The sequence below is a fragment of the Manis pentadactyla genome, chromosome 3 (genome assembly GCF_030020395.1).
Source record: "Manis pentadactyla isolate mManPen7 chromosome 3, mManPen7.hap1, whole genome shotgun sequence".
NCBI classification, from domain to species: domain Eukaryota; kingdom Metazoa; phylum Chordata; class Mammalia; order Pholidota; family Manidae; genus Manis; species Manis pentadactyla.
Window position 1 is genome coordinate 186,862,042 of NC_080021.1, and position 21,029 is coordinate 186,883,070.

At 39.5% G+C, this 21,029-nt stretch overlaps 1 protein-coding gene across 1 annotated transcript in view; it reads left to right on the forward strand.

Annotated features, from left to right (window-relative positions):
* Positions 1-21,029, forward strand: part of MELK (maternal embryonic leucine zipper kinase) — an 89,300-nt gene that overhangs the window by 38,867 nt on the left and 29,404 nt on the right. Inside the window, exons 12-13 of the mRNA XM_036888543.2 lie at positions 5,993-6,121; positions 9,567-9,689. Coding sequence (XP_036744438.2) covers positions 5,993-6,121; positions 9,567-9,689 — 252 coding nt within the window. The remainder of the gene's footprint in view (positions 1-5,992; positions 6,122-9,566; positions 9,690-21,029) is intronic.

A 21,029-nucleotide genomic window follows, 5' to 3' on the forward strand; every position in this document is an offset into this window, starting at 1 on the left:
GCTGGAGTCACCTGGGATCTTCAATCCTGATGCCTGGGTCTCACCTCCAGAGAGGTGGGGTATGGCCTAAGCATAAGAATTTTTAAAAGCTTCCCTAATGATTGTAGTGCAGAGCCAGGAGTGGAGAAGTACTACTTCAGATCCTTGCTGTTTTGGTTCAGGATCAGCACCAGCACCATCTGGTGCTTGTTAGAAATGTAGAGTCTTAGGCCCCACCTCTGACCTCCTAAATCAGAATCTGCATCTTAATGAATCCCTAAGGGACTCATATGTACATTGAAGCTTGAGAAGGATTGGTCTAAGTTAGTTGTTCTTGACTGGAAGTGATTTTGTCCCTCAGAGGACATTTTTGGTTGTCATAACTGGGGTGTGTGTGTGTACTAATGGCATCTAGTGGGTAAAGGCCAGGATGCTGCTTGACATCCTAGAATGCACAGAACAGCTCCTCACCACAAAGAATTATCCAGGTCAAATGTCAGGAGTGTTGAGTTGAGAAATCCTGGTCTAGGTAGCCTCAGATAATTCACATTAGTCCTAGGAATTTTCCAGTTGAGAGAGCGTCAGTAAAACCAGGGTTGAGATCAGTTGTGGACTGTTGTATTTTTTCTGGCATCAGGCATCTAAAGAGCTCTGCCTTTACTTTTGGGGCTAGTTAGGACAGAGAGAAATCAGTTTAGCGTGATCCACTGTGGTATGGTGCTGATCTTTGTGCAGAGAGAGTAAAACAGTATTGTCTCCAAACATTGAACTCAGAACTCTCGTTTTCATGTTGTATACATGAGTACTCAAAACTGCTTTTTATATGCAGAAGTCAGAGCTTCATATGCCTCATGATTTTGAACTAACTCATTTGTCGCTCTGTTGAGCTTCCCAGTGGTGGGGCTAGAGCTTCCACCTCACTGCTTTCCTTACTGTCCCCCTGTTCTCACAGCTGTGAGTGGTCTGGATTGTGCGGGCAGCCAGTCGCCCAGTAGGATGACTCCACTGAGGGTCACACATGCATACAAGAACCTATTCAGACCAAGGCAGATCCCTTTCCCCCACCCCTGAAATGCAAATATTCACACATTCTGGTGGCAGAGTTTAAAGACTGAGGGCCTCAGATGCAAGGTCAGAGAAGGATAGTAGACCACTCAGTTTCTTAAACCCTCTGTACCAGTACCTGCCTTTCCTCAGCCCAGATGCTTGGGAAGTTGCTTAACATTTTGGTCTGCCTGAACAATAACTGGGGATTTTTAAATGTTTTTAGTTTTTTGGAAATGGAACCTTCTTTATAACAGGTAAACCTATTGCTTTACTTACTGACATTTGACTTTCAGAAGAGGGAACTGCCTCAAAGACAAAGGAGACATCAGTTGGGTCAGACTTGTGGACTGACATCACCAAAAAGCACAACTAATGTGCTGATTTATCTGTTATTGAACACAGAACTCCCCTTGCATCTTATTGTAATGAGTAGTGTGCACTGGCTATGCCAGTAAGTTATGAAAGGATGCTTTTTAGCCTAGAGGGTGGTTGTAAAACAACTAGATGTGTTTAGAAAGCTCCATCTAAAAACTCTCGGCACTCTCCAGGTATTGTCAGTGCCTGAGTTATGCCATACCATTGTTGATAAGCAAGTGGCAACTTGTTTCTGAGCCACTGTCACTTATCAGTTTATGGCATCTCTTTTTGACAGGCATTCAAAAAGGTGCCTGTAAAACATGAGACCATAGATGTAGAAGGTAGGAAAAAAATCTTCAGTGTAGTTTTTGGAAAGTGAAGAGTGATTATAATAATTACATAGGTTTCCATCCATTTCCTAAGTACCTTCTCCATTTTCTGTCCTTCCTTCCTCCTGCCCTGTCTGGATTAAAGGCAACATTCCCTGATAATTACCACAGTGGTGTATACTTCTCCCACTAGATTATAGGTCTATTATATAAATTTCAAAGCATGCATTATAATTGTGGCCATCTAAAATATTAACTGGTAAAATTAGTAAAAATAGGGTTGGTAGTAGACCTCTTTGGTCTAATTTGTACTTTGTGAGGGGATACATAGCATTAAATATTATTCAGTGTAATTAAAATGTAATACTTTTGTAGGGCAGAAAATCTCTTAGTCTTATGAGTACATTATTTAGAAACTTTTAGTTAAACCTGGTGGATTGAACAGATATCTTTACATCTAACACTTCCTAAAAACTCACTAAAATAACAATAAAGGGATAAAAAGGCAAAATATTCACAAGGATGACAAAAATAGAAGAGAAAAAAGTAATATCCATTAAATTTGGGGGGTTATAGGATAGATAAGTGGCAGTTGACACAGCACTTTAAAAAAAATGTTTTTATTAAGGTATGATTGATACACACTCTTATGAAGGTTTCACATGAAAACACAATGTGGTTACTACATTTACCCATATTATCAAGTCCCCACCCATACCCCAATGCAGTCACTGTCCATCAGTGTAGTAAGATGCCACAGATTCACTATGTGCCTTCTCTGTGCTACACTGTTCTCCCCGTGATCCCCCACACCATGTGTACTAAACATAATACCCCTCAATCCCCTTCTCCCTCCCTCCCCACCTGCCCTCCCACAACCCTCCCCTTTGGTAACCACTAGTTCATTCTTGGAGTCTCTGAGTCTGCTGCCATTTTGTTCCTTCAGTTTTGCTTCATTGTTATACTCCACAAATGAGGAAAATCATTTGGCATTTGTCTTTCTCCGCCTGGCTTATTTCACTGAGCATAATGTCCTCTAGCTCCATCCACGTTTTTGCAAATGGTAGGATTTCTTTCTTTCTTATGGCTGAATAGTATTCCATTATGTATGTACCACATCTTCTTTATCCATTCATCTACTGATGGACACTTAGGTTGCTTCCATATCTTGGCTATTGTAAAAAGTGCTGCAATAAACATAGGGGTGCATATGTCTTTTTGTATCTGTGATCCTGTTTTCTTAGGGTAAATTCCTAGGAGTGGAATTCCTGGGTCAAATGGTATTTCTATTTTTAGTTTTTTGAGGAACCTCCATATTGCTTTCCACAATGGTTGAACTAGATTACATTCCCACTAGCAGTGTAGGAGGGTTCCCCTTTCTCCACATCCTCACCAGCATTTGTTGTTCTTAGTCTTTTTGATGGTGGCCATCCTTACTGGTGTGAGGTGATATCTCATTGTGGTTTTAATTTGCATTTCTCTGATGATTAGTGATGTGGAGCATCTTTTCATGTGCCTGTTGGCCATCTGAATTTCTTTTTTGTACAACTGTCTCTTCATATCCTCTGCCCATTTTTTAATCGGGTTATTTGCTTTTTGGGTGTTGAGGCATGTAAGTTCTTTATATATTTTGGATGTTAACCCCTTGTCAGGTATGTCATTTACAAATATATTCTCCCATACTGTAGGATGCCTTTTTGTTTTGTTGATGATTTCCTTTGCAGTACAAAAACTTTTTAGTTTGATGTAGTCCCATGAGTTCTTTTTTGCTTTTGTTTCCCTTTCTCGAGGAGATGGGTTTAGGAAGAAGTTGCTCATACTTATATTCAGGAGATGTTTGCCTATGTTGTCTTCTAAGAGTTTTATGGTTTCATGACTTACATTCAAGTTTTTAATCCATTTTGAGTTTACTTTTTTGTATGGGGTTAAACAATAATCCAGTTTCATTCTCTTACATGTAGCTGTCCAGTTTTCCCAACACCAGCTGTTGAAGAGGGTGTCATTTCCCCATTGTATGTCCATGGCTCCTTTATCATATATTAATTGACCATATATGGTTGGGTTTATAACAGGGCTCTCTAGTCTGTTCCATTGGTCTATGGGTCTGTTCTTGTGACACAGCACTTTGAAGAAAGCTGGAAGCACAGGGCCTGTAGTGGGGAAAGACAAAAAGCAAACTGATGAGAGCCCTGTAGCTCCAGCAAGGCTCAGAGTCAGAGGTATTGGGAGCCTGTGAAGTCAGGGAAGAGAGTAGAGTAGAACACAGGAAGATTGGCTGAAAGTCTATACTAGAAGCAGTTAGAGCCATAGGTCCCTTCCTCTACCTTGTGCTGCATGACAGCCACATCTTCCCCACCCTGGCAGAAGGTTGGAGACACTGAGCAAGGAGTACTCTTATATCAGATACAGCTCAGGTAGGGGTGATGAGCTATTCTGAAATAGATGCATGGACACACCTAGTCCTTATATTGAACAGTGAGCCACTGCTTCCAGCTCCCTTCCCTATCCAACACTGAGAATGCTGGAACCAGGGTTTTATCCTATTTGCAGTGGGGGTGGGGAAAATATTGGAAGATTCATCTTTAGGGGAAAGCCAAGAAAGAAGACTTACTATACCAATGGTTGGGAGTTCACATTCCTGTGTATCCACCTTAGAAAGAAGCCTCCAAGGTGCTAAGCAGCCCCAAACTATACATAGAGCCTTTAATTAGCTGTGCTGTATAATTTTTCACTTTTAAATAGAGGCAGACAGCGAAAGATCACCAGGTGTTTGAGGAAAGCCTGTAACATGAAAGCCAGGGAAGAAAACAAATGGTGAAGAAAAGGAAAGTAAAGACACACAGAAAAAAAAACATAATGCAGGGAGTTGAAGAAAGTGGCTAGAAATTATAATTAATATTCTGATAAAAGAAGCTATTTCTTTCTTGAAATAGGAATAAGATGACTAAAGATCATTTTAAGAGATAACTCTTAAAAGTTTAAAATATGCCACAGAAATGAAAAGCTCAATGAAATGATTGAAAATGAAATTAAAGGGAAAATTTCCAAAAGTAGAACCTAAAGACAGAGAGATGCATAAATAGAAATAGAAGAGAAGGGGTATGAAGGGTCCAACATACAAATAATTGAAGTTGCCGGAAGATAAAACAGAGACAAGGGGAAGAAAATATCAAAGAAATAATACAAGAAATATTCTAGAACTGACAGATGGGAGTTTTTAAGAATGAAGGGGCTTAAGCAGGGCTTGGCAAAGTTGATGAAAATAGATCCACACAAAAGCTTGCTTTAGGGAAATTTCAGAAAACTGGTAAAAAAGAGAAGATTCAAAGTTTCTGGAGACAAAATACAAAAGATCATAAGCAAAACCTTGGGAATCAGAAAGACTTTAGATTTTTAGTGGCTGTACTAGAAGCAAGAAGACCATGAAACAGTGCCTTCAAAACTGTGAAAATTATCTTCAACCTAGAAGTTCATACTCAGCCAAACCAGAATCAAGTGTGAGGTAGAATGTAGCCATTTATGAGAATGCAACATTTCAAAAAACTTACCTCCCATTCATCTACTCTCAGGAAGTACTGGAGGATGTGTTCCACAACAACAATAAAGTAAACCAAGAAAGAATAATACTTAGGACCTAGAAAATGGTGGTATATGTAGGAGAGTAGTGAAGGGAATCCCTAGATTGACAATTGAGTTTTAGGCTGAGAAAAAAACTAGCTCAGAGCAGAACAAGAAATGCAGACATCAGGTGGAATGTCTCTAAGAGGGACATGGAGGAGAAAACAGATTAGCTGATGTGTGTGAGTACATTGAGAGGAGGTACAGAGTGTTGGAGAATGTTGAGTTGAATTAGTAAGATGCATACTACCTCTTTTTTGTTTAACTAAAAATTGTGATAAATTATGGTAGGTGGAAATGGAGAAGACGTGTGGGGAAGGAAGGAGTTGTAGGAAAGTTGAATTCTTCTTTTCCATGCTAGGAAATTTATAGGTAGTATCTAAAGCTGAAAAAAATTTTAATCTGTATAAGTAATTAATTTAGAAATATAGAAGTAGCAGCTAAAAGTGTTTAAAAGTGGTTCCTTCTGGGGAGTGGAAATTGTGTGTGTGAGATAATGATATATAGGCTCTTGCTATTTTTTATTATCTGCTTTGGAAAGCAAAAATTTTGTTTAAAAAAAAGTTCTGAATGTCTATTGCATTGAGGGAAAAATTAATTTAAATACAAGATTTCAAAAAACAACTTCAGTCTTCTAAACAATTTGATTTTCTTTCCTCTAGTGGCAATATGATCACCTCACAGCTACCTATCTTCTGCTTCTAGCCAAGAAGGCTCGAGGAAAACCAGTTCGTTTTAGGCCTCCTTTTTTCTGTGGACCAGCCAGTGCTACGCCATTCACAGACATCAAGGTGAATGTTAGAACCTTTTGTGTGCACACCTGGTGCTCTTGCCATGTGCCCACTTGTTCATACACCACTGGGAAAGTTAGCTTTGATGATATCAAGGAGCCAGAAGCAAGACATTTTATAATTTAAATATTTTTCATGAGGAAAATGGGAAATCCTGAACTTGAACTCTAAAATTTTGAATGTTAACATGACATAAAAAAATCCTCCCCTTTCCTCCTTTTTTTTTCACAAAAGTAATTAATTCTTGCAGAAAAATTTTAAGCAACAGAAAAGCTAAAAGAAAATAGAATTTACCTATAAACTACTACCTATAGGTAATATAGTTTTATTTTACTGTGTCTTTTCAGTCTTTTTTTAGGGTGCTTATTTACATAATTTATATACATGCAAGTGCTTTTAAAGGCGTTGTATGTAACAAATGAGCTGTAGATAATTTTAAAAAATGGTTGGGAGTAAGACTTGTGAATATAGGATATATTATTTTTTATATGACATGAAATGTTCTAATGGATTTTTTGATACTCACTTATGTTAATGGCTTAGGTTTTTATTTGTTTTGAGCAGTAGCTGTAGCTCAGGTAACTCAGATTCCTTGTATGAGTTCATTGTAACCATATTATTTTTTTCCATTTTGTCTTCCTTGTCTTATTTTCCTTTGTCACAAACATTTAGAATGGTGGAGAAGCTTTACATATTTGGAAGCACTGCATTAGTCCTAAGAGCTCACATTAGCCTCTCTTTTCTGTGTGATTCTTTACTATCTCCCATGGCTTAAAATTCTGCCTTCCAAATACTTTGCTGGATGGGTGTGGAACTTTGTTGTATAATCTCCCCTTCAGGTTACAATTTAAATGATTTTAGCACTAGGTAACTGTACTTTATTCTCAGAGAAAGTTAGTTGGCCATCTTTATAGAATTCACTATAACCCAAATGGCTATGTGGGTGAAGTGATTTTTTTTTTTCTTTAGGTCTCCAAAGTATTTTAAAAAAACAAAAAAGAAATGCCACTTCTTCCATGATCTTTTGTTGAATTTCCTCCCCACCCCCTGCTGAACTCCTCTAACAACTTGTTTAGATCTCTCTTTTGGCAGTTGTCAGTCATGTGCTGCAGTATAGTGGGTCTGATGGCACTGCCAGACCTAATCTGCCTCCCTTCCCTTCTCAGCTGGTCTTTTTGACCAGACTAAGGACTCAGGGTTGGTGCAAATGGTTATTGTGTAAAGAAATCTTTGGGGTGAGATAATCTTATTGCTGGGATGGTTTTCTAGTCTGTAATTGGAGAGTTTTACTGAGTTGGTGAATACCCCAGGCCCAGGCAGCTCTTTACCCAAGGGCCCCATGAAGCATCCTATCCCTCATCCTGCCCACATTGTCAGACCCTCTGCACTCTCAGGCTTACAGTAACACCTTTGGGTCCAGGAGGATACAGGAGCGTGAAGTTTGCTTCCAGTCAAGGTAATTTCAGAAAGGATCAGATATCTCTGTACTTAGAATAAACTTCAGCTAAAAATTTAAATTTATTACACTTTAGTTAAGAGGTTTGAAACATTTTCCTAAACCATTTGATTTTCTTATATCTGGACTCGCAAAGTCTCAGTTCATCTGCTTATATGATTCATAAAGTATCCAAGTAGAAAAGATCTGGAAAGATATTTACTCTTTTCTTCCATCTGAGCATTTACCCAATAATGTAATAATTGTATAAGTTAAATTATTATCTAAATAACATATAAAATTGAATCAATTTTATAGTATATAGGCATTTTACTAACAAGAAATGCAGAAATTAAAGTTTGGGTCATTTTCTGATCTTTATGCAAATCATTGTTGAAACTTGAAGCAAGCCACATAGTCTCTGTACTGTTGTCCTCCTGGATAGAATCACCTTTTTTCCCTGGGGTGTTTGTTGTTTACAAGAAAGTAAGTACTCCTGAACTGTTAATCAATAGCTGGCATTTTCAGTGAAGCAATAATAAAGTATGACCCAAGAATCACAAAAGAGCACATCATCAACAACATCACTAGCATTTTCAAGCCCCATGCTAGGCTCTTGGGGAACAAACCTCTGTAGAGTTTGGTGCTTACTCCCTAGCTGTTGAGGCAAGACATACATAGAGATAATACTACATTATAGTAGAGAATGGGTGCTAGATAAGGGGCTAAGGGTGTGCTTTTGGAAATGGGAGTGATCACCATGGCTGACCCAAGCTGGACCTATAATGAAAAAGAATGCAGACAGTATTCAGAGCAAAAGATAAATGGAATTAGCAAAACTCAGGCACCTAAATGTGCTCTATATTCTGTTGATAGTGACTAGACTTGTTTGGGTAAAATGAAGAGTTCAAGTAGGGGAAAAGTGAGAGAAGAAGAGAAGGAGCCAGTGAGCTGGAAGGGTAAATGAGGGCTAGATTGTAGAAAACCTTGAAATGCTGTCAGAGAGGTTACACTTTATGCTATAGGTAATGGGAACCATGTATTTTTGGCAAGACGTGACAGTCACTGACATGACTGTACTATTGACCGTTTAGTCAGGAGTGTGTGTGCTGTCACTCTCTACTGCAGTCTCCATGACGGGCATCATTCACATAGCACTGTCCTTTTCCCCTAGAGCCTAGCCTGAGCTTTAGTATTTTTCTCAGCCTCGCATGCCCTGTAGCTTTTCTTGTTGATGGTGATTAGCAGTGCTGGAGAACTCTGTTACCCATAGTTTGAGAGGGTGGAAAGATTGGTGGCAGAGACAATATTGTCTGAAGAGTTCAGGTCTGAGAAGATTTGTCCTTGATTTACAAGGTGGTGGTGGGACTGTAAAAGAAGGATGAAGTTTAAGAAATTCAAGTGAAATTGCCTGGCCAGGTTAACTAGATATTGAGGGAAAGGGAAGGAGGGAGAAAGGAAAAATCCAATTACATTCCATAGTCTGAGAATTTAGGGTCTATCTAGTATACCCTTAGTTTATAGAGGGGGAAGAATGAGGTTAAAAGATGACTCTGGTGTTATCCTGTCCTCAGAGGATTTCTCATAAGGCTAATTTACTCCTACTAGAAATTGCTAGCCCTCTGTATATTCTCACCACCAAGAAACCTGCATTTCAAAGTCATTTCCCTTACATCTTTTACTTTGTCAGAGCTTTTTGTTTGTAAATTTGCAAAGGAGTTATTTTTCTGGTATTATCAGTGTTTATCTGATAGTGGTAAGCTAAATAGCATGCCATGTAATGTAAGAATATTCTAAGATATATTGTTTGAGAGTCAGAGAATCTTCTACCTAATAACTGGAGTTAAATTATTTTGACTTCCTTTTTTTTCTGTACTGGATAGTGAGATCCTTCAATATTATCATTTCTAATTTGTTTCTGCTTCCAAAGCCTTGCCCTGTGCTTAGAATATATTATTTTACAACTGAATCATGGTGCTGTTATCTCTAAGTTCTTCTATTTTTGAATAGTCAAAGAATCTGAGTCTAGAAGATATGACCACAAATGATGAAAATTATGTGACTGGATCAATAGACTATGAATGGTGTGAAGACAATTCATCAACAGGTGTGGTTACTCCACAAACACCACAGGTTAGTTATTTTCATTGCTATTTAAAGCCACATCTAGACTCTAACATGAGATATAGTATGTGCTCACAAATTTAATGAATTCCTAAGCCATTGAAACATTACCTAGAGATTACTGGAATATGAACGAAAGGAAAGTCAGTTATTTCCAGGTTGAAGACAGCCAAGATTCCATTTTGGAGTACTTTACCATGGCTTTGCCCTTCCCTGCCCTCTCCCCCTTCCATTGCCCCCCAGAAATTCCCTCATACCCTTTCAGACATAGTCAGCTCTCTCTTCCCCCCAGCTCAGGGCAGCAACTGGTCTATTTTCCTTTCCTTTGGTTATCTTTTTTTTTTTTTTTTTTTTTTTTTGCCTCTTTTTTTTTTTTTTTTTTAATAATTATTTTTTATTGAAGGGTAGTTGACACACAGTATTACATTACATGAGTTTCAAGTGTACAAAACAGTGGTAGAACATTTATATACATAATTCTAGGTTCCAGCTATCACCCTACCAGGCTGTTACAATATCTTGACTATATTCCTTATGCTATACATTACATCCCGGTTACTAATTTATTTTACCATTGGAAGTCTGTCCTTTTTTTTTTTTTTTTGTGAGGGCATCTCTCATATTTATTGATCAAATGGTTGTTAACGACAATAAAATTCTGTATAGGGGAGTCAATGCTCAATGCACAATCATTAATACACCCCAAGCCTAATTTTTGTCAGTCTCCAATCTTCTGAGGCATAACAAACAAGTTTTTACATGTAGAACAAATTCTTACATAATGAATAAGTTACATAGTGAACAGTACAAGGGCAGTCATCACAGAAACTTTCGGTTTTGCTCATGCATTATGAACTCTAAACAGTCAGTTCAAATATGAATACTCATTTGGTTTTTATACTTGATTTATATGTGGATACCACATTTCTCTCTTTATTATTATTATTTTTAATAAAATGCTGAAGTGGTAGGTAGATACAAGATAAAGGTAGAAAACATAGTTTAGTGTTGTAAGAGAGCACATGTAGATGATCAGGTGTGTGCCTGTAGACTATGTGTTAATCCAAGCTAGACCAGGGCAATAAAACATCCACGTATGCAGAAGATTTCTCTCAGAACGGGGGGGTGAGGTTCTAAGCCTCACCTCTGTTGATCCCCAATTTCTCACCTGATGGCCCCCCTGCGACTGTGCCTGTCTTAGGTTGTTCCTCCCTTGAGGAATCTTACCCGTCTCTGGCTAACCAGTCATATTCCGGAGCCATACAGGGAAATGTGAAGTTGGTAAGTGAGAGAGAAGCCTTATTGTTTGAAAAAGTTAGCTTTTTACTTCTTTGCATATTTATGCCCTGTGGCTTCTATGCCCAGCATTTGTCTTGAGGTATCTTTACCACTTGGAAGAATTATGATACTCGGTAAATTTGATATGAGGCACGAATTCTATTTAAGGGTTGTAATTAGGAAGGAAGAAGAAAAGCTATAGAAGTAGCAGGCGGAAGAAAACATGGGAAGATTGATTATTTCTTTGATATATCTTCTTGTAGAGTAACTTCAGCATGTACAGGTTTTAAGCTACTACTTAAATTGCACACACACATTAACATAATAGGAGTATAGTTACATAACCAAAGCATATCTGTAATTACCAGCCATCTGCAGTGAAACCAAGAAAACCAGTTAGGCACCTTAGGCATTTGTGAAAACTTATCTATGATATGGTGGATATTGTCCAACTGAACTTGAACAGTCTGAGAGAAATCAGACAAATTAAAACAACCCATTCCTGGGGACTGTTCACATGCCATATGTTCTTTTAACAGTAAATAGTCTGTAGTTGTAAGACTTTGGAGCGCTACAATTTGCACTTCACCAAATTCTTGGTTGAGTTCCAACAGTATAGATCCAGTCCAATTTTGTTGTTTTACTGTATGCACAGGCCAGCTTAGATATCTCCTTCCTCATTCCCATGGCAAGTCCAGGAACTGGTGGGATGAGTGCATCTACAGCTGTAGCAGTGCGTGGATCTTTGTTGGGGTTTTTTGATGATCATCTTCTGGCATGAGTCTTCCAGAGAGTGCAGATGTTGGAAGTTCTTTTTCATATCGTATCTTAGTTCATTTTCGGGTTAGCCCAATTAGGCTTTGATCCTCTGTATAAACACAAACAGACCCTTTGCCTACACTTTTATATGCCCTTTATACCCTTGTGTAGAACTCGTTGGAGGTTACCACACAGGAACTGCCCTTTTTTTTTTTTTCTATCACTAATCTACACTTACATGACGAATACTATGTTTACTAGGCTCTCCCCTATAAACCCCTTTACAGTCACTGTCCATCAGCATAGCAAAATGTTGTAGAATCACTACTTGCCTTCTCTGTGTTGTACAGCCCTCCCTTTTCTCCTACCCCCCCATGCATGTTAATCTTAATACCCCCCTACTTCTCCCCCCCTTATCCCTCCCTACCCACCCATCCTCCCCAGTCCCTTTCCCTTTGGTACCTGTTAGTCCATTCTTGAGTTCTGTGATTCTGCTGCTGTTTTGTTCCTTCAGTTTTTCCTTTGTTCTTATATTCCACAGATAAGTGAAATCATTTGGTATTTCTCTTTCTCAGCTTCGCTTGTTTCACTGAGCATAATACCCTCCAGCTCCATCCATGTTGCTGCAAATGGTTGGATTTGCCCTTTTCTTATGGCTGAATAGTATTCCATTGTGTATATGTACCACATCTTCTTTATCCATTCATCTATTGATGGACATTTAGGTTGCTTCCAATTCTTGGCTATTGTAAATAGTGCTGCAATAAACATAGGGGTGCATCTGTCTTTCTCAAACTTGATTGCTGCGTTCTTAGGGTAAATTCCTAGGAGTGGAATTCCTGGGTCAAATGGTAAGTCTGTTTTGAGCATTTTGATGTACCTCCATACTGCTTTCCACAATGGTTGAACTAACTTACATTCCCACCAGCAGTGTAGGAGGGTTCCCCTTTCTCCACAGCCTCGCCAACATTTGTTGTTGTTTGTCTTTTGGATGGCAGCCATCCTTACTGGTGTGAGGTGATACCTCATTGTAGTTTTAATTTGCATTTCTCTGATAATTAGTGATGTGGAGCATCTTTTCATGTGTCTGTTGGCCATCTGTATTTCTTTTTTGGAGAACTGTCTCTTCAGTTCCTCTGCCCATTTTTTAATTGGGTTATTTGTTTTTTGTTTGTTGAGGCGTGAGAGCTCCTTATATATTCTGGACGTCAAGCCTTTATCGGATGTGTCATTTTCAAATATATTCTCCCATACTGTAGGGATCCTTCTTGTTCTATTGATGGTGTCTTTTGCTGTACAGAAGCTTTTCAGCTTAATATAGTCCCACTTACTCATTTTTGCTGTTGTTTTCCTTGCCCGGGGAGATATGTTCAAGAAGAGGTCACTCATGTTTATGTCTAAGAGGTTTGTGCCTATGTTTTCTTCCAAGAGTTTAATGGTTTCATGGCTTACATTCAGGTCTTTGATCCATTTTGAGTTTACTTTTGTATATGGGGTTAGACAATGGTCCAGTTTCATTCTCCTACATGTAGCTGTCCAGTTTTGCCAGCACCACCTGTTGAAGAGACTGTCATTTTGCCATTGTATGTCCATGGCTCCTTTATCAAATATTAATTGACCATATATGTCTGGGTTAATGTCTGGATTCTCTAGTCTGTTCCATTGGTCTGTGGCTCTGCTCTTGTGCCAGTACCAAATTGTCTTGATTACTATGGCTTTATAGTAGAGCTTGAAGTTGGGGAGTGAGATCCCCCCTACTTTATTCTTCTTTCTCAGGATTGCTTTGGCTATTCGGGGTCTTTGGTGTTTCCATATGAATTTTTGAATTATTTGTTCCAGTTCATTGAAGAATGTTGCTGGTAGTTTCATAGGGATTGCATCAAATCTGTATATTGCTTTGGGCAGGATGGCCATTTTAACGATATTAATTCTTCCTAGCCACGAGCATGGGATGAGTTTCCATCTGTTAGTGTCCCCTTTAATTTCTCTTAAGAGTGACTTGTAGTTTTCAGAGTATAAGTCTTTCACTTCTTTGGTTAGGTTTATTCCTAGGTATTTTATTTTTTTTGATGCAATTGTGAATGGAGTTGTTTTCCTGATTTCTCTTTCTGTTGGTTCATTGTTAGTATATAGGAAAGCCACAGATTTCTGTGTGTTGATTTTGTATCCTGCAACTTTGCTGTATTCCGATATCAGTTCTAGTAGTTTTGGGGTGGAGTCTTTAGGGTTTTTTATGTACAGTATCATGTCATCTGCAAATAGTGACAGTTTAACTTCTTCTTTACCAATCTGGATTCCTTGTATTTCTTTATTTTGTCTGATTGCCGTGGCTAGGACCTCCAGTACTATGTTAAATAACAGTGGAGAGAGTGGGCATCCCTGTCTAGTTCCCGATCTCAGCGGAAATGCTTTCAGCTTCTCGCTGTTCAATATAATGTTGGCTGTGGGTTTATCATAGATGGCCTTTATTATGTTGAGGTACTTGCCCTCTATTCCCATTTTGCTGAGAGTTTTTAACATGAATGGATGTTGAACTTTGTCAAATGCTTTTTTAGCATCTATGGAGATGATCATGTGGTTTTTGTCTTTCTTTTTGTTGATGTGGTGGATGATGTTGATGGACTTTCGAATGTTGTACCATCCTTGCATCCCTGGAATGAATCCCACTTGGTCATGGTGTATGAGCCTTTTGATGTATTTTTGAATTCGGTTTGCTAATATTTTGTTGAGTATTTTTGCATCTACGTTCATCAGGGATATTGGTCTGTAGTTTTCTTTTTTGGTGGGGTCTTTGCCTGGTTTTGGTACTAGGGTGATGTTAGCTTCATAGAATGAGTTTGGGAGTATCCCCTCCTCCTCTATTTTTTGGAAAACTTTAAGGAGAATGGGTATTATGTCTTCCCTGTATGTCTGATAAAATTCCGAGGTAAATCCATCTGGCCCGGGGGTTTTGTTCTTTGGTAGTTTTTTGATTACCTCTTCAATTTCGTTGCTGGTAATTGGTCTGTTTAGATTTTCTGTTTCTTCCTGGGTCAATCTTGGAAGGTTATATTTTTCTAGGAAGTTGTCCATTTCTCCTAGGTTTCCCAGCTTGTTAGCATATAGGTTTTCATAGTATTCTCCAATAATTCTTTGCATTTCCGTGGGGTCCGTCGTGATTTTTCCTTTCTCGTTTCTGATACTGTTGATTTGTGTTGACTCTCTTTTCTTCTTAATAAGTCTGGCTAGAGGCTTATCTATTTTGTTTATTTTCTCGAAGAACCAGCTCTTGGTTTCATTGATTTTTGCTATTGTTTAATTCTTCTCAATTTTATTTATTTCTTCTCTGATCTTTATTATGTCCCTCCTTCTGCTGACCTTAGGCCTCATCTGTTCTTCTTTTTCCAATTTCGATAATTGTGACATTAGACCATTCATTTGGGATTGCTCTTCCTTTTTTAAATATGCTTGGATTGCTATATACTTTCCTCTTAAGACTGCTTTTGCTGTGTCCCACAGAAGTTGGGGCTTAGTGTTGTTGGTGTCATTTGTTTCCATATATTGCTGGATCTCCATTTTGATTTGGTCATTGATCCATTGATTATTTAGGAGCGTGTTGTTAAGCCTCCATGTGTTTGTGAGCCTCTTTGCTTTCTTTGTACAGTTTATTTCTAGTTTTATGCCTTTGTGGTCTGAAAAGTTGGTTGGTAGGATTTCAATCTTTTGGAATTTTCTGAGGCTCTTTTTGTGGCCTAGTACGTGGTCTATTCTGGAGAATGTTCCATGTGCACTTGAGAAGAATGTATATCCCGCTGCTTTTGGATGTAGAGTTCTATAGATGTCTATTAGGTCCATCTGTTCTACTGTGTTGTTCAGTGCTTCCGTGTCCTTACTTATTTTCTGCCCAGTGGATCTATCCTTTGGGGTGAGTGGTGTGTTAAAGTCTCCTAGAATGAATGCATTGCAGTCTATATCCCCCTTTAGTTCTGTTAGTATTTGTTTCACATATGCTGGTGCTCCTGTGTTGGGTGCATATATATTTAGAATGGTTATATCCTCTTGTTTGACTGAGCCCTTTATCATTATGTAGTGTCCTTCTTTATCTCTTGTTACTTTCTTTGTTTTGAAGTCTATTTTGTCTGATATTAGTACTGCAACCCCTGCTTTGTTCTCACTGTTGTTTGCTTGAAATATGTTTTTCCATCCCTTGACTTTTAGTCTGTACATGTCTTTGGGTTTGAGGTGAGTTTCTTGTAAGCAGCATATAGATGGGTCTTGCTTTTTTATCCATTCTGTTACTCTGTGTCTTTTGATTGGTGCATTCAACCCATTAACATTTAGGGTGACTATTGAAAGATATGTACTTATTGCCATTGCAGGCTTTAAATTCGTGGTTACCAAAGGTTCAAGGTTAGCCTCTTTAGTATCTTACTGCCTAACTTAGCTCGCTTATTGAGCTGTTATATACACTGTCTGGAGATTCTTTTCTTCTCTCCCTTCTTGTTCCTCCTCCTCGATTCTTCATATGTTGGGTGTTTTGTGCTGTGCTCCTTCTAGGAGTGCTCCCATCTAGAGCAGTCCCTGTAAGATGTTCTTTAGAGGTGGTTTGTGGAAAGCAAATTCCCTCAGCTTTTGTTTGTCTGGGAATTGTTTGATCCCACCGTCATATTTGAATGATAGTCGTGCTGGATACAGTATCCTTGGTTCAAGGCCCTTCTGTTTCATTGTATTAAATATATCATGCCATTCTCTTCTGGCCTGTAGGGTTTCTGTTGAGAAATCTGACGTTAGCCTGATGGGTTTCCCTTTATAGGTGACCTTTTTCTCTCTAGCTGCCTTTAACACTCTTTCCTTGTCCTTGATCTTTGCCATTTTAATTATTATGTGTCTTGGTGTTGCCCTTCTTGGATCCTTTCTGTTGGGGGTTCTGTGTATTTCCGTGGTCTGTTTGATTACTTCCTCCCCCAGTGTGGGGAAGTTTTCAGCAATTATTTCTTCTAAGATACTTTCCATCTCTTTTCCTCTCTCTTCTTCTTCTGGGACCCCTATAATACGGATATTGTTCCTTTTAGATTGGTCACACAGTTCTCTTAATATTGTTTCATTCCTGGAGATCCTTTTGTCTCTCTCTATGTCAGCTTCTATGCGTTCCTGTTCTCTGATTTCAATTCCATCAATGGCCTCTTGCATTCTATCCATTCTGCTTATAAACCCTTCCAGAGTTTGTTTCATTTCTGCGATCTCCTTTCTGGCATCTGTGATCTCTTTCCGGACTTCATCCCCTTTTTCTTGCGTATTTCTCTGCATCTCTGTCAGCATGTTTATGATTCTTATTTTGAATTCTTTGTCAGGAAGACTGGTTAGGTCTGTCTCCTTCTCTGGTGTTGTCTCTGTGATCTTTGTCTGCCTGTAGCTTTGCCTTTTCATGGTGATAGGAATAGTCTGCAGAACTGGGACGAGTGACGGCTGGAAGGACTTCCTTTCTTGTTGGTTTGTGGCCCTCCTCTCCTGGGAGAACAGCGGCTTCTAGTGGCTTGTGCTGCGCAGCTGCGTGCCGACAGGGTTTCTGCTTCCTGCCCGGCTGCTATGGAGTTAATCTCCGCTGTTGCTGTGGGCGTGGCCTGGCTCGGGCAGCTACTCCAAAATGGTGGAGTCGCGTTGGAGCAGGAGCTGCTGGGAGGCTATTTATCTCCGTAAGGGGCCTCCCTGCTCCCTGCAGCCCAGGGGTTAGGGTGCCCAGAGATCCCGGATTCCCTACCTCTGGATTAAGTGACCCGCCCTGCCCCTTTAAGACTTCCAAAAAGCACCCGCCAAAACAAAACAACGACCACAAAAAAAAACAAGAAAAAAAATTTTTTTAATTAAAAAAAAAAAAAAAATTTTTTAATTAAAAAAAAAAAGGTGGTCGTTCGTTTTTCTTTATTCTCCGGTGCCAGCCTCAGGCCTCTGCTCACCGGTCTTTCTGCCCTGTTTCCCTAGTATTGGGGTCCCTGTCCCTTTAAGACTTCCAAAAAGCGCTCGCCAAAACAAAGCAGCAAAAAAGCAAAAAGAAAAAAAATGGTCGCGCGCTTTTCTTATGTCCTCTGTCGCCCAGCCTCCAGTGCCTGCTCACTGTTCTTGCTGCCCTGTTTTCCCAGTATCGAGGGCCCTGCACTCTGGCCCGGATGACTGGGGCTGGGTGTTCGGCAGCCCTGGGCTCCGTCTCCCTCCCGCTCTGCCTGCTCTTCTCCCGCCGGGAGCTGGGGGGAGGGGCGCTCGGCTCCCGCGGGGCCGGGGCTTGTATCTTACCCCCTTCGCGAGGCGCTGGGTTCTCTCAGGTGTGGATGTGGTCTGGATATTGTCCTGTGTCCTCTGATCTTTATTCTAAGAAGGGTTGTCTTTGTTATATTTTCATAGATATATGTTGTTTTGGGAGGAGATTTCCGCTGCTCTACTCACGCCGCCATCATCCCTTTGGTTATCTTTTTATCGTGCTTGGAGTTTGTGGAACTTCTTGTATGTGTACTTAATGTCTTTCCTCTGCTTTCGCTAAGGGGGCCACACCGAGTGCCTTCAGCAGTGAAATTCAGCAGCCAGTGTGCATCAGGGAAGCTCGCTAGACTCAGAATCCAGTTTTTACTGGGGGCTGTTACACAGACACTCTTTGGCGGTGTGATCGGTCACAATCACAGAAATTCTGTACTTCCGGAAGGAAAACAGGCGCTTGCATAAACCACATGGTTTGTGGAATCTGTACAGCCTGTTGCAGCAGGGGGCCCCAGCCGTACAAACAGACTTAACAGTATGACAACCTTTTAAAAGGTTGCCAGACTTCAGCCAGAACCTGCTATGTTAACTCTTGCGTACAGCAAGGCCCTGCTTATGTATGTGCCAGAGTTCTTTAGCGTATATGCTAGGAGTGGAAGGACTATCTTAGACGTTACTGGATAATGCCAGTTTTTCCCCATAGTGGTTGTATTGATTATATTTCAACCAGCCATATAAGAGTGTTCCTATCGCTCCACATACTTATCCATACTTGTTATTTTAAACTAGTATTTTCTAACTGGTGAGTATAAAGTGGTATCTCACTGTGGTTTTTTTTTTTTTTTTTTTTTTTTTTAATAATTATTTTTTATTGAAGGGTAGTTGACACACAGTATTACATTACATGAGTTTCAAGTGTACAACACAGTGGTAGAACATTTATATACATAATTCTAGGTTCCAGCTATCACCCTACCAGGCTGTTACAATATCTTGACTATATTCCTTATGCTATACCTTACATCCCGGTTACTAATTTATTTTACCATTGGAAGTCTGTCCTTTTTTTTTTTTTTTTTGTGAGGGCATCTCTCATATTTATTGATCAAATGGTTGTTAACGACAATAAAATTCTGTATAGGGGAGTCAATGCTCAATGCACAATCATTATTCCACCCCAAGCCTAATTTTTGTCAGTCTCCAATCTTCTGAGGCATAACAAACAAGTTTTTACATGTAGAACAAATTCTTACATAATGAATAAGTTACATAGTGAACAGTACAAGGGCAGTCATCACAGAAACTTTCGGTTTTGCTCATGCATTATGAACTATAAACAGTCAGTTCAAATATGAATACTCATTTGGTTTTTATACTTGATTTATATGTGGATACCACATTTCTCTTTTTATTATTATTATTTTTAATAAAATGCTGAAGTGGTAGGTAGATACAAGATAAAGGTAGAAAACATAGTTTAGTGTTGTAAGAGAGCACATGTAGATGATCAGGTGTGTGCCTGTAGACTATGTGTTAATCCAAGCTAGACCAGGGCAATAAAACATCCACGTATGCAGAAGATTTCTCTCAGAACGGGGGGGTGAGGTTCTAAGCCTCACCTCTGTTGATCCCCAATTTCTCACCTGATGGCCCCCCTGCGACTGTGCCTGTCTTAGGTTGTTCCTCCCTTGAGGAATCTTACCCGTCTCTGGCTAACCAGTCATCTTCCGGGGCCATACAGGGAAATGTGAAGTTGGTAAGTGAGAGAGAAGCCTTATTGTTTGAAAAAGTTAGCTTTTTACTTCTTTGCATATTTATGCCCTGTGGCTTCTATGCCCAGCATTTGTCTTGAGGTATCTTTACCACTTGGAAGAATTATGATACTCGGTAAATTTGATATGAGGCACGAATTCTATTTAAGGGTTGTAATTAGGAAGGAAGAAGAAAAGCTATAGAAGTAGCAGGCGGAAGAAAACTTGGGAAGATTGATTATTTCTTTGATATATCTTCTTGTAGAGTAACTTCAGCATGTATAGGTTTTAAGCTACTACTTAAATTGCACACACACATTAACATAATAGGAGTATAGTTACATAACCAAAGCATATCTGTAATTACCAGCCATCTGCAGTGAAACCAAGAAAACCAGTTAGGCACCTTAGGCATTTGTGAAAACTTATCTATGATATGGTGGATATTGTCCAACTGAACTTGAACAGTCTGAGAGAAATCAGACAAATTAAAACAACCCATTCCTGGGGACTGTTCACATGCCATATGTTCTTTTAACAATAAATAGTTTGTAGTTGTAAGACTTTGGAGCGCTACAATTTGCACTTCTCCAAATTCTTGGTTGAGTTCCAACAGTATAGATCCAGTCCAATTTTGTTGTTTTACTATATGCACAGGCCAGCTTAGATATCTCCTTCCTCATTCCCATGGCAGGTCCAGGAACTGGTGGGATGAGTGCATCTACAGCTGTAGCAGTGCGTGGATCTTTGTTGGGGTTTTTTGATGATCATCTTCTGGCATGAGTCTTCCAGAGGGTGCAGATGTTGGAAGTTCTTTTTCATATCGTATCTTAGTTCATTTTCGGGGTAGCCCAATTAGGCTTTGATCCTCTGTATAAACACAAACAGACCCTTTGCCTACACTTTTATATGCCCTTTATACCCTTGTGTAGAACTCGTTGGAGGTTACCACACAGGAACTGCCCTTTTTTTTTTTTTTTTTTTGCTATCACTAATCTACACTTACATGACGAATATTATGTTTACTAGGCTCTCCCCTATACCAGGTCTCCCCTATAAACCCCTTTACAGTCACTGTCCATCAGCATAGCTAAATGTTGTAGAATCACTACTTGCCTTCTCTGTGTTGTACAGCCCTCCCTTTTCTCCTACCCCCCCATGCATGTTAATCTTAATACCCCCCTACTTCTCCCCCCCTTATCCCTCCCTACCCACCCATCCTCCCCAGTCCCTTTCCCTTTGGTACCTGTTAGTCCATTCTTGAGTTCTGTGATTCTGCTGCTGTTTTGTTCCTTCAGTTTTTCCTTTGTTCTTATATTCCACAGATAAGTGAAAT